Below are 19,361 nucleotides of genomic sequence, written 5' to 3'. Positions count from 1 at the left end.
CTAATAAATGATACACAGGCTGTGTGTTTTAAACGATTCATTTATTGCAAAGCTACAAAAAAAAACAATACAATTAATGTGGGTACAATATAAAAATAAATACGTTCACGTTCTCTTTGATACTCAATTGAGGTGAGAAATGTTACCATGTACGACATGTAATACCAAAAAAGGCACATTCCTTTTTTGTTGTCTGAGTCTGGGAGGTGCGCAGTACAGATGTGTGGTAGACACACAGCTTCAGAATTCAGTCAAACTGTCGGAGATGAAACTGCCCCTCTGTGTGTCTGACCAGGTCCCGCAGCGCCACGAACCCAAAGAGGGCCTGAATCATTCAGGAATAAATTAAACATTATATACAAATTAAACCAGTGACAATCAACCAACGCCAAATATAGAAAACATGCTCAACATAACATACATTTAAGTATAGACAAAAATACTTGAAGTCAGTTTTTAAAAGGAATGCTATGGTACCTGTGTGAGTATGAATATGGCGAGAACTATGTGAACCCCCCTCTCCAAGGGTTGAATGAGAATGGCTTCATTGAAGAGCTGAAAGAGGATTAGTGGGAACTGCAGCAGGATGCTCAGCAGCCAAAAACCAGCCAGCTCCGGGACCTTTCAAACATACACGTTACATTAATCCCTGTCTGTTGGGTTACATTACATTATGTTATTTGGCAGCCGCTTTTATCCAAAGTGTAGCATATCCCTCCGAAATATGGTCGTAGACTTTACTGATGATTTAGAATTGATTGAAACTCCAGAATCAACGTAAGAGCTTGTGCCTCTTCGGGGGGTGCTAACATTTAAACATACACTTTATTCTTTACTTTCTCTGTCTTTATATGTAGAAGATATTTCTTTTCTCCGGCATGTTGTTTCCATAGCAACAACAAATTCCTGTCAACAGCGTAAACTCGCCTTGAAAATAAAAGTATCTAAATAAAACAGGAAGTTAACCTAAATTACATTTAAGACATACAACTGCAACGAAAGTAACAAAAACAATATAATATCCTTTTCACAGAACACAAATTGGGTTATTTACACAAAGAGACTCACAACATGTCAATACCATAGACATGCCTGTGGGTGAGTGTTGACCCATTTTCCCTCCAACTGTAACTTTACATTTGTGTGAGTGATGCACCACCTTTTCTTGCAGGTTCCCAGCATAGCCGAGAAAGAGTCTAATGGCCTCGATCAGAGTCATCACGATGAGAACTGTGACGAGGATGAACTTGTAGTAGTCTGGCAAGGCAGGGTACTGGTAGAAATGACAAATACAACAATGCAGTTAAGTAAACTGAATTTAAGTTAAAGACATTATTGTAAGTGACTTTTATGAAATTAGGAAATAGTCTGACTTGTTTACAGTTAACTTAAAATGAATTCCTGTAAAAACAACAAATGACCGCCTGAATTTGACAACAATAAGGCACACGAATCAGCCTTTGGGGATCATTTGTTCACTTGGCTGCTACCTCAATATTTTACCTCAAGCTTTTTTTGGTCACTGATACTTTTCTCCTGGGAAGTACTACGTTTTGCGTCAAAGGTATTTAAAAAATAATGCATATTACAAGGATTAATTGTCTGTCGATCATACAGAAGTGGTGATACACATCCATCTGCTTGGTGAGCTTATAGTGTTACTTGAACTGACTTTTAGAAGAGGATGTCATGCAGTCTGACAATGTGAAATTACTACTGATGGCCAAACCGTTATTAAATTGAGTCTGGGAATTTAATGAGTTCCTCCTTAAATAGACTATTATTTGAATCATATTGGCGACCCCAATTATCACGCATTTACACAACTTGATCATTTAACAATTAAAGTTTATAAATGATAACATTTGTCTTTCCCATTAGCCCAATGTCTTCACCCCCTCTATTTTACTCACCTCCAACCTCACTTTCTTTTCTTTTTTTTAATCCTTAAATCTTTTTCAAATCATTTTATTTGGTAGTCCATTACAGTCTTTTTTTCTATGTAGATAATGTAGATAAATGTTATCAAATCAGCAAAACATAATTTATAGTAAGGACCATGTCCGGCCCATCCTCTTTTTCTTCTCCACATAGAGATATCATCAAACCAGAGAGAATTTCTCGATATGGCAGCAGAATTTTCTTTAATAAAGACTTGATTTGTCATTTTAAATGTTATATCAAGGTCTATATTTTTCATATTCCTTACTTTTAAATAACAAATCACGTTTAGTGACCTCCCCAGTTGTTCCCCACAACAAATGTACACAGTGCTTGTTTATTTATGTATTTATTTATGTATTTATTTATTTGGGTGTGTGGGGGGAACAAGATGATTTCGTTTTACAATTAACCTGACTTTATCTCTGCATGGCTTACCTTGAGTTGCAGCATTACAGTTTCACTGATCCACCACAGGGGGAAGAACCACATGTTAAAGTACAGAGACATCTGGAGGTGGAGACTAGACAGAACCTTCTTGCCTGAAAAACAAAACAAAGAAACATGGATAACATACCCAACCCATATTAAGCAGCAGCTACTGTAAAACTACGCGAGAGACATAGCTCAATCCAGGCTGTTATTTGTAAGCTAACATCAATGCTAATGTGTATTTAGCTGGGTTTACCGTGTGGCAGAAACGTGTCATTCTCTCTCGCGACAGACCGAGACCGACTCTGGTCGAACAACACATTCCGAGAGAAGTCTTCTAAACGTTTTCTGATGGTCTCCGACAGGTCCATGGTGTAAAATGTTTTCTGCTAAGCCCAAACATGACCAGAGGGAAAACACACCGCCCCTTCCTCAACACAACGCTGCCGTCGTCTCCTTGGATACCAGAGAAATCTCGCGTTCCGCTCAAATCTCGCATGAAAACCGTCTTCTCGTTCCCCTCAGTGTTTGATAAAGAGTTCCCCCTGTTCCTCAGTTTCCTCAGTTGTGTCCTTGTTTAGTCCCTTAAAATACACAATGTATCGCAAAGACAGCTGTTTAAATGTTCTAAAGCGATTAACTTTATATATAGCCATACAGCATAACAAAATCATCACACTTTCGCCCAGGAGTTTAACAACACATTTCGTGACTAACACGAAATACCGTGAAACTGGGTTGTAGTATGTTTGGCTGCAATGCTTACAAATCAAATATCTATGTACATTTTATCGCCAGGTTTCCCCATGATATTGGACTGATCATTTAGTCAATATCAATTCAGATTGATTGATACTTGCACCCCTATTAGAGGTAGGAGGGGTTCACTTGGTCATTATTTTTTAAATATAGTGTTACAATTTGACAACCCACTTTAAGCAACAACTAGTGTAAAACTAAGTCAAGACAGTGATGCTCATGGGTTTTCAATCTGGTGAGTTCCCTGTAGCTGTAGCCTACACACAGGTGTTCATTTCAAGGGTAGGCCTATCCCCTCGATTTTTTTTTAACAAATCTAGTCTAGGAATCAAAAATCCCCATTTCACAATCAGTAAAACTGATTTAAAGTAAAACAACGTTTATTTCATGATTGCGAAAGTTACACAAGTCACTCACTCCCACACCTATCTGATTTCCGAGAAAACGAAAGTGAACAGAGCTGTAATAAAGATGGAAGAGTGCTGCACGGAGCCAGATCCGTTATCCTGCTCGATATGCTTCGACAGATTGAAAAGCCCTGTGACTCTTCACTGTGGCCACAGCTACTGTATGGACTGCGTGAACGGATACTGGGACCAGGAGAACCACCGCGGGGTTTACAGCTGTCCCCAGTGCAGACGCACTTTCAGGCGCAGACCTGTGCTGAACAAAAACACAGTGCTGGCTGATCTGGCAGAGAAAGTGTCAGGGCCTGAACCACCCACCCGGCCTGCTGTGAAGGATGAAGTGGGCCCGGGGGATGTGGAGTGTGATTTCTGCACTGTGAGGAAGCTGAAAGCTGTCAAGTCTTGCCTGGTGTGTCTGGCTTCTTACTGTGCTACTCACTTGGAGCCCCACTATGTGTCTGAGGCTTTCAAAAGGCACACGCTGGTGGAAATCACTTCTTCCATGCAAGAGAAGATCTGCTCCAAGCATGACAAGCTGCTGGAAGTCTACTGTCGCAGTGACGGCCAATGCATTTGCCTGCTGTGTGTGATGGATGAACACAAAGGTCATGACACGGTCTCCGCTGCAGCAGAGAGGAAAGACAAACAAGTAAGAATAATTATATTGGCCACACGATTGCATATTCTACATTTCAAAGTAATATTGTAAAGTATATTTTGTTTTCAGAAAGAATTTGGAAAGAAAAAATTAACATATCTGAAAGGAATACAGAAGAAAGAGAAGCAGCTTCAGCAGCTAAAACAAAAAATTAAAGCACTTCAGGTGAGTTATGTTGTATTTTCTATTAAAAGCAAAAAACAAAAGAAAGAGTTTGGTGGCCTTATAATGTGGCACGAAGTCATGGGAGTTGTAGTCTTCATCATCATTGCGGTTATCATCTCCTGGATTGGATTCCTTTATTGTTCTTCAGTGAGGAGTTTTTTTTTTTACCAGGACTCCTCTCCAAAATAAACTATAAAGTAGTTTCACAATACATGCTTAAAGGGGATATGAAACAGACCGTTATCTTGATTTAAAGAATACAGGTCTTTGCTTGGTTTGAATATTGTTGGAAACATTTCTATAAAGTAAGCACACAACAAAAAATACTCTAGCCCTTTTTTCCACATTATACTTCAAAATACCTGACATTATTTGTATTTGGTTTCCCTACCAGTGTTCAGGAGATGCGGCGGTTGATCAAAATGAGAAAGCCTACGCTGAAATGGTCCGGATGGCGGATGAGAGGCGCTGTGCCACTAAAGATCTGATCAGAGTTCAGCAGAAGGCTGCGGTGAGCCGAGCCGAGGTGCTCGTGGACCGTCTGGAGAAGGACATCTCTGAGCTGAGAAAGGGACAGGATGACCTCAAACAGCTGTCACTCACTGAGGATCACATTCATTTCCTGCAGGTAGTATCCTCCTTAATGCACTATTATATTATCTTTCATTTGAATTTATTTTCTATTCTATGTCTATTCTATGCTTATTTTATGTCTATGTTTATGTCTTTTATCGGTAACTGTGTTCTATGAGATGTCAATCCTCTACTGTGAAGCACATTGGACTGCAATTATTATATGAAAGGTGCTATACAATTAAAGCTTATGATTATTATAATTATAATTATTATTGTTTTCATGTTTTTCTAGAGCTGCCAGGCCATCTTTGACTGTCCGGAAGCTGACCTGTCCTCTGATGTTGACATCGAACAACAAACCCCTTTTGACTTTGTCAAAAGGGCTATATCTGATTTGAGAGACAGAATGGAAAATGTTTCCATAGCTATTGCAGAAATATCTCAGACAAGTAAGAAGATATTTCCTTTAAAAATGTATTTACTGGAACGATGAGATAATGTTTAATAGCCAGTTTATTAAATGTTCTACTGTCATGTTTTTTACGTTTAGTTCAAGCTGATCCTGACCCTGAGACAAGACAGGAGTTCTCCCTTTGTGAGTCCTGGCATTTTTCACATCAACTGCTGTGCCTTCCTTACAAGTTATAATAAACACACTGAATTATATTAACTTCTACATTTCAGATTCCAGCAGCCTCAGTTTGGATCCCAACACAGCATTTGAAAACCTTTTGCTCTCTGAGGGAAACCGCAAAGTAACCTGGATTAAAAAAGCTCAGAGGTATCCCTTGCACCCAGAGAGGTTTACCCTATATGATCAGGTGTTGTGCACTGAAGGCTTATCTGGAGTCTGCTACTGGGAGGTTGAGTGGCGGGGGAGCAGGGTTGAGGTCGCTGTGTGCTACAAAGGGGCAGATTCGGATGAAAGTGGCTTTGGGGGTATAGCAAGTCACTCCTGGTGCATTTCCCTTTCAAATGTTGGTTGCGCCTATTGGCACGGTGGAATCAAAACCAAAATACCCATTAACTGCTCCTCTACTGTGGGTGTGTATCTGAACCACAAGGCAGGGACCCTGTCCTTCTACAGCGTGTCTGACTGTGGGGAAATGACGCTCCTTCACAGAGTCAGCACCACATTCTCCCAGCCTCTGTACCCCGGCCTCATGGTCTCCAGAAGGGCCTCAGCTAGGATAGTGTGTGCAAAATAAATCCACTGCCAAGGTGTGCTCGAGGGAAGTAAGGCAGTATGTTCATTCTGCGTTTGTATTAAAGACGAGTGCTACAAATATGTTAATTTCAATGATATATTGTCTGTAGCTTATTATGATTCTATTCTTTATTATGGTTTTTTCTAGAAAAAAAAGGGTGAAGATAATGATGAGACAGATGTGAGGTTTTGGTGTGTATCATGTTTCTCATCCTGTAATGGAAATTGTAAACTCATCATGCATGTGCATGTTAAGTTATTAAGTAGAACAACTCTATGTAAATGTAATAGATACTCAAACTCCTCTTGCTTTGTCATGCGTTTAATGTTTATAATCAATAAAAAATATGTTTCAGAGAAATGCTTCATTTTATTCTAACAAATAATGTTAAAACATAGTTTCAATAAAAAAAGCTATTTTACAATATGAAAATTCATTGTGTCAAAAAGTTTAGTTTTGTCAAGACATTTCATTTTTATGGCAACATTTGTATGTAGGCCATTTATATAGTATGTAAGTAAAGTTGTACTACAAGCAGATAAGTACATAGAGATTTAAACAAGAAACATAATTGTAGGTGATTCATTTATTCTTAAATGATTTTGTTTGTAAAAATTCAATCTTTTATCATATGCTCAGGGGCTAAGAGTATGTCTTTTTTTCAGATTCCTTTAAAAAATACTATACAGACAATGGAAGTTTTTCACATAAATACAGTGTTGTTAAACTAGGGCTAAAATATCCACCCCTTCATTCTTTGAATAGAAGTATAAAGTATGATAACATTGAGAAAAAGGCCACTCAAGTAAAGTACGAGTAGACTTGTGAGACCTCTTTGACAGTAAGGTTATGTACTGTAGGTTACTGCTCTCACACTGACACTCCCACAGAACAGTCAGTGAGAACACTCCAATAGTATCTAGCTGCCAACAACAAGCCACTCCTCCTTTCCAGGGAAAGTGAAACTGTGAGCAGCACAAAATGGCCTACAGTGAGGATTTGTTCGACTGCTCTATCTGTTTACAGCTACTGGAGGATCCTGTGACGACGTCCTGTGGACACAGTTACTGTATGAAATGCATCAATAACTTCTGGGATGGACATAATGACAGAGGGAAGAGCTACAGCTGCCCTCAGTGCAGGCAGACGTTCTGCCCCAGGCCTGATCTGAAGAGGAACACACTCCTGGCTGCCCTGCTGGAGGAGCACAGGAAGACACACAGTGAAGACGCTGATAATAGCACTCATGCTGCTCCTGGTGATGTTCAGTGTGACGCCTGCACAGGGAGAAAAAGAAAAGCGTGCATGTTCTGTCTTGTGTGTTTGGCCTCTTACTGTAAGACTCATCTGAAGCCTCACTTTGAGGTGCCCCCCTTAAAAAAACACAATCTGATCAAAGCCTCTGCATGGATCAAAGACAGAATCTGTGGCCGTCATGACAAACTTCTGGAGATTTACTGCCGCACGGATCAGCAGTTCATCTGCTTGCTGTGTACCATGGATGAGCACAAAGGACATGACACTGTGGCAGTGTCAGCAGAAAAGTGTCAAATGCAGGTAATTCAGTCCAGCCACATGCCGGAGTCATTTGTAGGCCAGACTGTTATATAGTCACTGATCATCTCAAAATGTTTGTGTTTCAACAGAGACAACTGGGGCAGACCAAACTGAAAATAGCAGACAGACTGCTGCACTCAGAGAGTAAAATAATGGAGCTGAGGCAGGCTGCAGGCTCTATAAGAGTGAGTTTAACATTTACCTTTTCTGTTATTCATCAACACATTTCAAAGTATTCAAAGTGCCTCATATGCTGACAAAAAAGATCCCCTAAAAAAGAGGAAAGGGGCGTGGATGTTAACTGTGTAAGGCAATAGTTGCTATCCGGCAGGGGACTTTCCAGTGTCTCTGAAAACATTCAGCCTCTGACACACTGAACATAACATTTTATAATATGAATGAATGCTTCATGTTCTATGTATCTGAACAGAGTACTTTGTGAGTCTTGAAGTTTTGATTGAATAAAAGGTAGACTTTTTCTTTCTTTAAAGGGAAGAAAGTGCATGCAGACTATATCCAGACACTGACAGGAATATTGTTAATGGCTGGAGTAATCTTGAACAGTGATTCCTAACCTTTTTGGCTTGTGACCTCTTAAATCACACAAGCTTGTGTTCTTGTTGCTGTCATTACAACTTTAAATCATGGTCTCTAGAGCACATGTGTCAAACTCAAGGCCTGGGGGCCAAATCAGGCCCTTGGTGGATTTAATTTCGGCCCGCAGGATAATTTTGAATTACTATTAGATCTGGCCCGCTGGTATATTGCACGCACACCTTCACTCAATCCTGAAGATTTCCTCAGCTCAGAGCCTGACCCCAAACATTGATGAACTTGCACCCAAGATGAGATGCCAAGTATCTGGCTTGAACTAGCACCACAGAGCAGCACACTGAGTTTACATGGATGTTTCCTTCTGCACTTTTTCTCTCACGACAACAGGGCATGTTTGGTTTTTTCTTTGAGGGAAATAGTTTTTTTGAAGCTGTTGTTGGCCTGTGGAAAAATGTAATCATAAGAAATGACTCCGGAAAAGCTGCAGATAGAGCCATAAGAAATGACTCTGCAGATAGAGCCATAAGAAATGACTGCAGATAGAGCCATAAGAAATGAATGCAACTGATTATTTAATGTTTAATGTTGTTTTTATAGGCAATAATTTAAGCTTTGTTAGTTCCAGGTTTAATATGTGCAATAAGTTAATTTCAATAAGTTCTGCAATAAACATTGAACCAGTCCGGCCCTCGAGTACCGATTTTTTTATTTTGGCCCACTGTGTATTTGAGTTTGACACCCCTGGTCTAGAGTAGTGAGGCAACAAATGCACGAAACATACAGATCTTTATTCCATGCACGCAAAGTGTTAAGTGAGTATATCCTTTAGTGAGTGACATACAGCCTTTTAAAATAGTACACCAAAGAGATCATCAAAAATACATACATGTAATAAAACACATTATTGAGCCAGATACCTTATGTCCCACACTAAACTGAGGGAATCTACACAAACGGATAACCTGGTGACTATACGGGTCAACCTTATCGTTATCCTGACACCATCCAGATCCTGCCTCCACTTTCTATCTGCAGTTTTTATAAATGCCTTTCTTCTTTATACTTGAGACATCTGTTTCTTAAAGACCACAAAACTAAAACATTACATTTCATTAATACCACAGTTTCCATGACATTGCACATGAGATGAAGTAATGATTTTGAATAGAATGTATGAATGAATGTCAAAATGTTTTGCAAATATTTCACTTATTTTAAATAATTGTGGGAAAAATAAACCAATAAATAAAAAAAATAAATAAAGAAATGTTGCAGAATAACTAAAGGAAGTGTAAAGTATGGTCAAATCCCCCATTTCACCAGCCATTACACAAATGGTGCATGTTTCCGTTACCAGGATGCTGCATGGGAGGCGTGTGATGACCTTGAGCGGCTGTGTGCGGAACACATCTGTACTTTGGTCCGTTCTGTGGAGAGGAAGCGCTCTGTGATGAGAGAGAGAGTTGGAGAGGCAGAGAAATCAGGAGTGGACTGGACCAACATCCGTGTCGGACAACTGGAGCGTGAAGTGTCCGAGCTGAGGAACAGAGAGGATAGACTCAACCAGCTTTCACTAACAGAGGACCCCATTCAGTTTGTGCAGGTGAGGATGTGTTTTGAGACCATACAAGACTTTCTATTTCATTTTTGCAGATAGTCACACACTTTATTTGTTGGCCCTCTGCAGGGTTTCAAGGCCCTTGGTGACCTCCCTGTGTTCGCAGACTCAAGTCCTAACACATTGACAGATTTCATCTCTGGACAGACAAAAAAACTGAAAAATCTGTGCAACAAAGAAAAGATAGAATTATTGCGTGATCCGGAAAAAGATCTGTGTAAGTGAATCTCAAAATTCATCTGGTTTGTTTATTTTCTGTTAGTGTATCAACAAAATGACCAGTTTCCTTTTCACAGTGTGGAAACGACCAACGATTCATGAGAAAACAATATCAAGGATGTATCTTTTGACCAAATATCAGGGTAAGGTTGATGTTCATTCACAAATTTCAGTACAAACATACCTGAACATCTTTAACAGTGTTTCATCTTTCCCAGGACACACCACCATGGAGGTGGACCCCAACACAGTAGCTGCATGTCTTCATTTGTCAGACAGAAACAGAGAGATATCATGGAGCGACCGGGACCAGGCTCACCCTGATCATGCAGACAGATTCTCCTACTATCACCAGGCTCTGTGCAAAAACAGCCTTCAGTACAGCCACTACTGGGAGGTGGAGTGGGATGGGGGCATTGTGGATTTGGCTGTGTCGTACAGAAGCATTGAAAGAAATGGTTCGGGCAACAGTTGCTGTTTCGGCCACAACGAGCTGTCTTGGAAATTAACCTGCTCGTTGTCCGGTTGCACATTTTGGCACAATAATCTTCACAAAGGCCAGATTCCTCCGGTTCTCTCCCGCAGAGTGGGCATACATCTTGATTTTGAAGCAGGAACTCTGGGCTTCTACAGTGTTTCTGACTCGGGCAGTTTCTCACAGCTGCACCACGTCCAGACCATTTTCACCGAGCCTCTGTATCCTGGGTTTTCCGTGGATTTGGGTGCGACACTTAAAATATGCAAACTCGAAGCCACAATTAAAGCCGCAGGACCCCCTGTCATTTAAAGAAACCAAATGCCTCAGGGAAACCAGAGATGTTGCAGTTTACATCCATGTCTGTCCAAAATGTCATCATTTTATAATTTCTTCCAAGCCATTTGTGCTTAATTTCAAAATAAGCATTTAAATTAGCTGTGGCTCAGTGGGTAGTGTGATGGACTTCGAATCAGGGGATAGCAAGTTCGAGTCCCACTGCAGTCAGCATGTCGTTGTGTCCCTGGGCAAGACACTTCACCCCAAATTGATCCTGTGGGGATTGTCCACAGTACTCAATGTATGTAAGTCGCTTTGGATAAAAGCGTCTAACAAATGACATGTAATGTAAATGATTGAGATGGACAGAAAACCCTAAAAATAAATATGTACAAAATTAGGAATAATATTCACATAATGGATATATGTACCGAGAATTCTGGAAACGAATAAATAGTTGAAAATATATCTTTTAGTTAAGCTATTTGTTCTCTAAAATGCCTCTATATAGCACATCAAAATACTTTTTTATATAACTTCTATACTTTGAATAATTTTATATTTGAGCTCATTTTCAAAGTGGGCTTATTCAAAAGATGGTGTCTCAGTATTTTGCAGGCTGATTTGATATTATAAAAAATACTTGCAACAATCACTCTGTTGTGTCTTGCGCTAGGGTTTAATAATGGGAAAAAGGCCACCAATGGTTTATGGAGTTTAAATCCTTGATTATTGTAAATACTGCTATGCTTATCCTTTATTTTCAATTATCAAACAATCAGTTAAGCAGCATATTCTTGCTTTAAAGGTAGGGTAGGTAAGAATGGAGAAACCAGCTTGAGTGCGCTAGAATTTGAAAGTAGCAGCCGAAAAAAATCTGGCCCTTCCTTCAGACTTCCTTACAGAGCCCCTCCTCCAACACACACGGACGCGCACATGACCAATGAGGGCACGAGACAGGCAGGCAGGTAGGCCATCCAGTTATCCGGGCCGGCTCAGATAATTGGTCATGCTTTTTACAGCGCCACGGCTTCCACAGATGAATTTTTTTAATGTATTTATAGTCAAAGCATTTAATGTATTCATTGCTATCGGGATATTAAGAGCATTCCATGGAATATAACAAGTGTTTCTGAAATGAATTACCTATACCCTACCTTTAATAGACTTCAATAAAGGGCAATTTTCTTCCAATGATGTGTAATTTCATTTGATTTATTGTGCTTTTATTTACATTTTTATGTTCTCAATTTGATTTACAAATGTACCTCAAAATGAATCTCTCCTGTACAGGCCACGCTCAATTAACGGTCAGCATTCACAGCAAGGGACAACAAACATATGTACATGCCAGGTACCTTATACACTTAGGCTTGAAAAGTCACAGACTCTGACATAGTCACATGCAGCGCCAGCGCCACTAACAGCAAAGATAATATTTAAGATATTCATAAAATAGATTCGATGGAGGCGGTTGTGTAGGAGCGGTCCACCGTGTCGTAGAAGCGCAGGCAGGCCTTGTAGTGCAGCAGCTTCTCAGCCAGAGGGCTGACTGTCAGGGCTTTACCCCGCACACTCAGGTCTATATACCTGGGGAAAAAATCAGTGAGGGTTAGAATTAAAGTATGATATGCAAAATGTATAATCCAATAGTAACCTGTAGACCACCTTGTAGTGTAGGCAGGTAGTTAGATAATACTGCACCTGTTAGATACACGCCAAAACACAAGGGTATTAACCGCCATCAGTGAGGCCAGGAGGAAGAAGAATCTCTCAAGGTTCCCATCATGCAGTGCGTCTGGGTAGAAGTTACCTGTAAACATGTATCACTGCAGTCATCAGAATCAGTGATATCTAAGGCTAAAAACGTTTTGTTTTTTAGCCAAATTACAGTGCCAATTTATTGGAAGTTTTTATTTTCTCATTTTACCTCCAGAGAGAAAGTACACCAGCTGAACGATTAAGGCTGCCAGGAAGCAGCCCCCTCCATAGGACAGAGTGAGGAAGTGTAAGGAGATCCCTCTGATGTGGCTTGGGGTCAGCTGGAAAGATATTAGGGAGCCTGTGGGAGAGGAAGTGACAGCAGGTACGTTTTGTCATTATTCCCCGCTGTGTATTTATGACAAACAGGGCAGCATTTCTAAACTTTGGAAATTAAACAGAAGATATTTCAGTTAGTTTGTTCTCATTTGATAAAGAGTAAGTTTTAGGCAGGAAGCACCAGCTACAGACAACCTGCATTAAACACTGTTTTAAGGCCTCACTCACATGCAGGGGTGACGAGAGCCTCTGCAAGACCTAGCAGGATGTACTGAGGAGCCAGATGGAAACATGGCATGGACGACACCTGCAGAACTTTCCCAGAGAGGGTCTGCTCCACCAGAGGGTAGGACCTCCGATGCAGCTCAGACAAACCTGCCACCAACACCGACAGAGTGGCACATGCATGGCCCAGAGCTAGAAGGGGAGGATGGACAGGGAGGGGTGATAAGAGAGGGGGCTGCAGAATAAGTATGGGAGGAAAGGGAGGCAGAAGAGCAAGAGAGAGAGACATTAGAATGATATGTCAAAAGTGGAGATGTGCGTGTGTGCACATAGAAATACTCACTGATGACTTTTGCAGGTGCCAGAGGAGTTTTTTCCGCGGAGAGGTAGCAAGTGGTCACACACTCTATGAGTGGGGCCAAGAGCAGCAGAGGGATGATACTGATCACATTCATGGCACCAATGGGCAACAGGTGGCTGGTCAGGTGAAGGTTTGAGTTCATGGTCTGTATGTAGTACCCTGAGGGAATCTGAAGAAAACATTGTCTTAACCTCAATGTATATGGACACAATCCTTTTACATGATTCATAATAAAGCCACATTGTACTCCATGTAACCACCTGTGTGATGCAGGCTCTGTAAAGCAGCTGAAGGCCATACAGAGGGAAGAGCTTGGCTAGGACTTTGACGTTCTCTACATGCGTCTCGCTGTAACGGCCGCCATTGTTCTCCTTGGCCCGGTCCAGCCAAGATCCCACATCTCCGCTCAGGTGACGGTAGTGGAGGCAACACATCTTGAGGGAGTTCAAGAAAACTCCCAGTGTGGTCAATAATGATCCACCTGCAGAACGAAAGACACATGAAGTAATTGAATGAATTGTTAAATTGATTTGATGTGTAACAAGTTATTGTGGTGTTACAAGTAAAATACAAAAAGAGGTGGAACCAACTAACTGCTTTGCAAGTAACAAACAAGTCCAAAGTCATTGTGGAGTCAAGATTTTGAGTTCTAACTTGTCTCTGATCTTATACTGCAATTCATTCTTTCTTAAAAACCATATAATTTCTGTAGGATAGGATATTTTCTTTGGTATCATCAACTGGTGCTCAGTTACGTAACATTCTTAATGACTCTCTCCTGAAATATGATTGGATTCTGTTTGATTGGTTCCAACCAAGTGAATCTTCAGATTCAAGCGTTCGACTTAACTAATAACTTCTAAAGTTTTTTGATTTGTGAAATATTTGGGCTTGTCAGAAGCCCGACAGGTATTTTCAAAAAGTCAAAAGTCAAAAAGCTTAAGTTGAAGTTACAAGACTATGGTGTTAAAGTCCATTCCAAGTTGCAAGATTCTTTTCAAGTAATCAAACTTGTGTCTGACTAAAGTCCATATCTCTGAAAACAAGTAATGTAAGTAGTGTGTCTGAATACTTTAATAATGACATTTTATACACAGTATGTTACCTTTCTTGGGTTTGTAGGTGAGATTGTTCCGCATCATGTGTATGGCGATTAGAGCCAGCAGCACAGAGGTGAAGGGGATAAGGAAGCCCAGATTTTTGGCCACAGACTGCTGGATGTAAGCGATGCCCAGAAACACCACAGTGGAATTCAGGTTGACCAACCAGTAGAACCTGAACAAACGTAAAGCAAATAATACACTCACTTCCTTACTTAATACCTCAATACTACTGTAATTTGAAATTTGTTAGAGGCATTCATGGTCCCCAGAAGATAAATCACACTGACTTTGGCAATCCTCTGACTTAGCCTTTTGCAAAACCATGAAATTGAAATGTACAGTAAGGTGTTTAGTGAACTAAAATAACAGCCATTGAATGGATTCATAGGAAATTTGGAGCAAACATTTATGTTCTTCTTCGAATAAATTGTCTAGTTTTTTAATAACTGGCATGTTTACTCCCCTACAACTCAAGTCCCAATTTCAGGGGCATTATAGTTCGTGTTTTTTCTCCATAATAATACAACAACTTGCATGTCTTATTTCTAAACAGTATAACTTAATTGTAAAGAACTTGACCAGAAATAATTCTTAAATTAAACTGATCACAGTAACAATATCGATGGACAGTTTGGAGTCTTATCATTGGCTAACCAGTTGAATAACTGCATCCAAACAGCACCAGCACCCACCAGTTGAAGAAGGACAGGAGCTGGTGCTGGTTGTAGCACTGCAGGCTGTACGCTCCCATTGGACAGAGGATGGCCCGGATGCCTCCGATGCCCAGAGCAGCAGCCAGGAGGCCGGTGTAGAACAAGATCTGCTGCTCCCGACGTTCCAGCTGGTGCGTCATGTGGTGAGTGTCAATGTAGAAATCTTCGAAGGGGAATGCCACCACAGGCAGCATGGCTGTGCCTAGAAAGCACAGTGACAGGTGAAGGTCACGGCATAGTTGTATTTCAAATAACAGTGTGACTTAACAGAAGCAGTCATGGCTCTGTCTTTTTTACTATCAGCATTTATGGGATTTGGTTGCCTTATTTGGATAATTTGTTTCTCTCCTCAGTGGTATTATGCTTTTAAATATCATTTAATAGATGGATTGTTGTGGGGATTTCTGGCAGAAGGGGGGATTTGGAGGGTATATACATTTAGAGTTTAGAGGTTATATAAACTTCTGATCTTTATATATTAGCTTTTATTACAATAAAGGGCTTCATACTATATATGAAGCCCTAGTGGCTTTCGTTTTCATATTTTTTGAATGGATTATTTATCGATGGTTTTGTGTTCTCTTTAATCTTTTTTCCCGATTTTATTTTCTGTCTTTTCTATTAAGGAAGGAAGGAATAGGGAGGGATGAAACCCTCTTTAATGGTCACACATGCAGAGCACACAGCACACACAGTGAAATTTGGCCTCTGCTTTTAACCCATCCTAGTACAAGGAGTCTAGTACTAGGAGCAGTGGGCAGCTATTGTACAGCGCCCGGGGAGCAATGGGAGTGGGGGGGAAGGGGGGTGTCCGGTGCCTTGCTCAAGGGCACCACGGCAGGGCAGGAGGTGAACTGGGACCTCTCCAAGTAGAAGTCCACACTCCATATTTAGGTCTGGTCGGGGACTTGAACCAGCGACCCTACGGCTCCCAGTCCAAGCCCCTACTGACTGAGCCACTGCCGGACAAGGATTAACCTTGGTTTTATGTCTCGATGGAGCCTCACATCTTGCATTCAACTTGAAAAAGTTGTTTTAAAATATAAGAAAAGTATTGCTCTTCAAAGGAGCTTACTCACTAAAGGTTAAAGGGCCCATGTCATGCTTTTCCGGTTATTACCCGTCCCCTTGTGTGTTATGAAGGTTTTTATGCATGTAAACGGTGTGCAGAGTCATAAACCCTCAAAGTACACCCTGTAGCGAGTAAAACTCTAACACAGAAAATACCTCCCCAAAACGCCTCGTTGGAGATACGTCATTGTCCATTTGATTCTTCCATTTCGTTCCGGGTACGGCATGATGTCAAGCCGTACCCGGAACGAAATGGACCAATCCGTGGAGCCGTTACGTTACGTCCGCGGAGCCGTTACGTTAAGCCCCCGCTGATTGGTCCAAATTGACCAATCCACGGACTTCCTCACACACACATCTGTGTGCAGGGAGCAGGCAGCTCAGCTGATTTCTCCTCCCTGGCTGCAGGCTGATAACAGACAGTTGGGATCGCGGCGAAATTCTCTCTGCAGACCCATTCTCACAGCGTTTATCAACCTTTTTCTTACTCAATATCAAGCCACACTTATTGTTTTTACTTCGGCTGTGACTTTGTGTGTGCTCAGGATGAGTTTGGCTGTGTTTGGCTGTGTATCGCTAACAAGGAAACAACACCTCCACGGAGCTCAGCGCGATTCACAACGTCCCGACCAATCAGAGCACACTGTGCTCACAGGGAGGGTGGGGGCTGAAGCTATTGGAGCTATTGGAGCTACAACGAGCCGTTAAAGGCAGAGAGTGAAATTCAGTGAATACACGTAGTTTACAGAGATGCTGTATGAGAAACCAATGTGAGTTTGGAAAATTGCACAATATAAATCTATTCTAGTAGACCTCAACAATGGAATTATGATCAGTGGAAATGGCCATGACATGGGCCCTTTAAGACTCATAATGAATAATGTGTCAGATATTTATTTTTCAAGTCAAACATACAGATAAATATCCAGTTTTCTTAACTGGCAGATTTCACCCCACACTAAATGGACATCTAATCTTACATTATACGGAAATACTAAACACTGAATACATTTTAATCAAGTCATATCGTTTTATCACAAGTTTTATCACAACAGTAAATCTGATAAACTTAAATTGTGTCTTACCAAAGAAATGTAGGAAGGCACATATGTAGAGCACCTTGGACCTCCCCAGGCAGGTCTCTGCAAACCAGCCAACCAGAACCGGGGTCAGGGTGCTGGCTCCTATGAAGCACAGGTTGACGGTCGCAGCCAGGTAGTTATCATAGCCCAGCTTCACCGTGCAGAAGATAATGGTGTTGCATACAATCCCAAAGAAAGTGAATCTCTCACACAGCTCCACAAGCAGGACACAGATGATAACTTGGAGCTTCTTGCGGGACTTCCTTGGTGGTCCATGTTCTGGACGAGGAGCCCGGTCTGGACGAGGGGCCCTGGAGTGTCGACGCAGTTGGCCTCTGCCATCTGGCAGTTTATTTGGGTCTCCTACCACCATACCACCTGACCAGCGAGCTGGCTGATGGGCTGCTCAGCTAACTAATGAATCTTGCAGAGCTCTGATGAGAGGGAACTCTGCCCTTCGAGGATAGGAGCAGCAGAAGCCAGAGCTGGAATCCCTCACCCTGGTGTGACTCTGGCGACACTTAGGATCAGACACACCTCTTTGCATTCTGCACGTAATGGTGGCTGATGTCCTCCTGTGTCAGGATCTTACTCAGAACTGTGGTTGCCTCACAGTGATCTAACACTTGATTCAACATTGTATTCAAAAGGAGTGTAAGCTGGGAGCAATGTAGAGAGCATCCCAGAAATATTTGTATAATTACTGACAAGATACAGTCATGTGGATGTTGTTTCTGTTAATGACTCATACAGCGCAGTGGTGGAAAGTAACTAAGTGCATACATTCACTTTTACCAGCTGAAGAATTGATGCAGACAACAAAGTATCAAAAATATACCAGTACGACTGAAACAGGTCGTTCTGCATAATGAGTACTTTTATTTTTGAAACTTTAAGTCAACTGTATGCTAATAATTTCAAACCAAGAAATGTTTTGAATGCTTTTAATTGTTACTGAGTGTTTCTAAGATCTGGTATCACTACTTTTACTTAAGTAAAAGATCTGAGGACTTTTCCACCACTGGTACAGATTTACAGTAGCTGTAATCTGTTGGGTCTTGATTTAAATGAAGCAAATGTTGCAAACATAAATATTATTTTGTAATGCAAAAAGTCATAGATTAAATGATCATCAACAATCAACACAGAATGCTTAGTTGCCTTTAGCATCACAACACATAAAAAAGACAACAAATTAATTTAGTGCATCCGACTCGCAAAATGCCACATCTCTATGTGAAAGCAGTACAAGCTCAATTTGAAACGCCTGCTGATAATTAGACTGAAAATGTTAAGTGCTAGTGTGACCGAGTGCACGACCCGGTCAACTTTAACTGGATCAGGGCTGCTGGATCAACAATAACTGCCTGTTTTTGCAGTAGGGAGTAAACATGTTGTCTGACTCAACCAAACAGCACTGGACAGAATAACACTGGAATAATGTTGTTGATTCAAAGACCGTGAAAACCCTACTCCCTTTTAACTGTTTGTTTGAGGGCCAAGAGATATTTGTCTCAACAACAATTGTGTATAAATTAATTGCATTACCAATCGGGTACCAAGCTATTTAGAGATAACCAAAACTGACCAGTATGAAAGAAGGGATAAGTGTGGGATAATGTAAAAAAAATGCAAAGCCTAAAAATGATAAATGTTTGAACCTTATTTCATATATTAGTAGACCCTAGTAGGCTAATTGGCCAATACAATAATTATAGTGGGCCTTTTTTGACATGCCACACTATTTTGAATAAATAATAATAAACAATGTCAATAACACAGACGTATTATTTTTGAGAAAACTATTCTGATGTTAACGACGTTTTAATTACATACTATTTGGTATTATTACTTCATAACCATAGACTGTATATATAAAGTTCATAACTGATGAATAAATAATGTTGTAAAGACAGA

The 19,361-nt window shown here is 40.8% G+C and overlaps 4 protein-coding genes across 5 annotated transcripts; 2 read left to right on the top strand and 2 right to left on the bottom strand.

Moving 5' to 3' along the window:
- Nucleotides 1-24: 24 nt before the first annotated feature.
- On the bottom strand, nt 25-2,947 carry tmem17 (transmembrane protein 17). Its single transcript, XM_034141390.1, has 5 exons — nt 2,630-2,947; nt 2,380-2,483; nt 1,160-1,273; nt 478-621; nt 25-325 (listed from the first exon to the last, which is right to left on the bottom strand). Exons 1-5 carry the CDS (start codon nt 2,742-2,744, stop codon nt 248-250), a joined length of 555 nt encoding a protein of 184 aa, XP_033997281.1. The 5' UTR covers nt 2,745-2,947; the 3' UTR covers nt 25-247.
- Nucleotides 2,948-3,574: 627 nt separating this feature from the next.
- LOC117491419 (E3 ubiquitin-protein ligase TRIM47-like) lies at nt 3,575-6,502 on the top strand. The gene is made up of 6 exons (XM_034141387.1): nt 3,575-4,188; nt 4,267-4,362; nt 4,757-4,990; nt 5,231-5,387; nt 5,489-5,533; nt 5,623-6,502. The coding sequence occupies exons 1-6, from the start codon at nt 3,604-3,606 to the stop codon at nt 6,144-6,146; spliced, it is 1,641 nt and encodes a 546-aa protein (XP_033997278.1). The 5' UTR covers nt 3,575-3,603; the 3' UTR covers nt 6,147-6,502.
- Nucleotides 6,503-7,104: 602 nt separating this feature from the next.
- Nucleotides 7,105-12,043, top strand: LOC117491855 (tripartite motif-containing protein 16-like). The gene is made up of 6 exons (XM_034141960.1): nt 7,105-7,703; nt 7,793-7,888; nt 9,616-9,861; nt 9,946-10,093; nt 10,173-10,238; nt 10,314-12,043. The coding sequence occupies exons 1-6, from the start codon at nt 7,128-7,130 to the stop codon at nt 10,880-10,882; spliced, it is 1,701 nt and encodes a 566-aa protein (XP_033997851.1). The 5' UTR covers nt 7,105-7,127; the 3' UTR covers nt 10,883-12,043.
- A 38-nt stretch (nt 12,044-12,081) lies between these two features.
- slc15a5 (solute carrier family 15 member 5) lies at nt 12,082-19,204 on the bottom strand. Of its 2 annotated transcripts, XM_034141825.1 has the most exons (9): nt 17,448-19,204; nt 15,271-15,493; nt 14,581-14,750; nt 13,736-13,956; nt 13,458-13,644; nt 13,118-13,306; nt 12,780-12,911; nt 12,554-12,662; nt 12,082-12,439 (listed from the first exon to the last, which is right to left on the bottom strand). In XM_034141825.1, the coding sequence occupies exons 1-9, from the start codon at nt 17,815-17,817 to the stop codon at nt 12,298-12,300; spliced, it is 1,743 nt and encodes a 580-aa protein (XP_033997716.1). In that variant the 5' UTR covers nt 17,818-19,204; the 3' UTR covers nt 12,082-12,297. The 2 variants fall into 2 exon arrangements, with proteins under 2 accessions (XP_033997716.1, XP_033997717.1); XM_034141826.1 differs by lacking the exon at nt 13,118-13,306.
- Nucleotides 19,205-19,361: the final 157 nt, after the last annotated feature.

The sequence above is a fragment of the Trematomus bernacchii genome, unplaced genomic scaffold, assembly GCF_902827165.1.
Source record: "Trematomus bernacchii unplaced genomic scaffold, fTreBer1.1, whole genome shotgun sequence".
Lineage (NCBI taxonomy): Eukaryota > Metazoa > Chordata > Actinopteri > Perciformes > Nototheniidae > Trematomus > Trematomus bernacchii.
Note: the sequence above shows the minus strand (reverse complement) of the source record. Positions and strands in the feature narration are given on the sequence as shown.

Excerpts from the sequence above, each read along its gene's own strand:
- tmem17 (XM_034141390.1), bottom strand. The coding sequence starts at position 2,744 with ATGGACCTGTCGGAGACCATCAGAAAACGTTTAGAAGACTTCTCTCGG. Across the intron at positions 1,274-2,379 it reads CTGTAATGCTGCAACTCAAG|TACCCTGCCTTGCCAGACTA; the intron begins GTAAGCCATGCA and ends CATTTCTACCAG. Across the intron at positions 326-477 it reads CCATATTCATACTCACACAG|GCCCTCTTTGGGTTCGTGGC; the intron begins GTACCATAGCAT and ends TGAATGATTCAG.
- LOC117491419 (XM_034141387.1), top strand. The coding sequence starts at position 3,604 with ATGGAAGAGTGCTGCACGGAGCCAGATCCGTTATCCTGCTCGATATGC. Across the intron at positions 4,189-4,266 it reads CAGAGAGGAAAGACAAACAA|AAAGAATTTGGAAAGAAAAA; the intron begins GTAAGAATAATT and ends TTTTGTTTTCAG. Across the intron at positions 4,991-5,230 it reads ATCACATTCATTTCCTGCAG|AGCTGCCAGGCCATCTTTGA; the intron begins GTAGTATCCTCC and ends ATGTTTTTCTAG.
- LOC117491855 (XM_034141960.1), top strand. The coding sequence starts at position 7,128 with ATGGCCTACAGTGAGGATTTGTTCGACTGCTCTATCTGTTTACAGCTA. Across the intron at positions 9,862-9,945 it reads ACCCCATTCAGTTTGTGCAG|GGTTTCAAGGCCCTTGGTGA; the intron begins GTGAGGATGTGT and ends GGCCCTCTGCAG. Across the intron at positions 10,239-10,313 it reads TCTTTTGACCAAATATCAGG|GACACACCACCATGGAGGTG; the intron begins GTAAGGTTGATG and ends CATCTTTCCCAG.
- slc15a5 (XM_034141825.1), bottom strand. The coding sequence starts at position 17,817 with ATGGTGGTAGGAGACCCAAATAAACTGCCAGATGGCAGAGGCCAACTG. Across the intron at positions 13,645-13,735 it reads ACAGAGCCTGCATCACACAG|ATTCCCTCAGGGTACTACAT; the intron begins GTGGTTACATGG and ends TGTTTTCTTCAG. Across the intron at positions 12,912-13,117 it reads GGCTCTCGTCACCCCTGCAT|GCTCCCTAATATCTTTCCAG; the intron begins GTGAGTGAGGCC and ends CCTCTCCCACAG.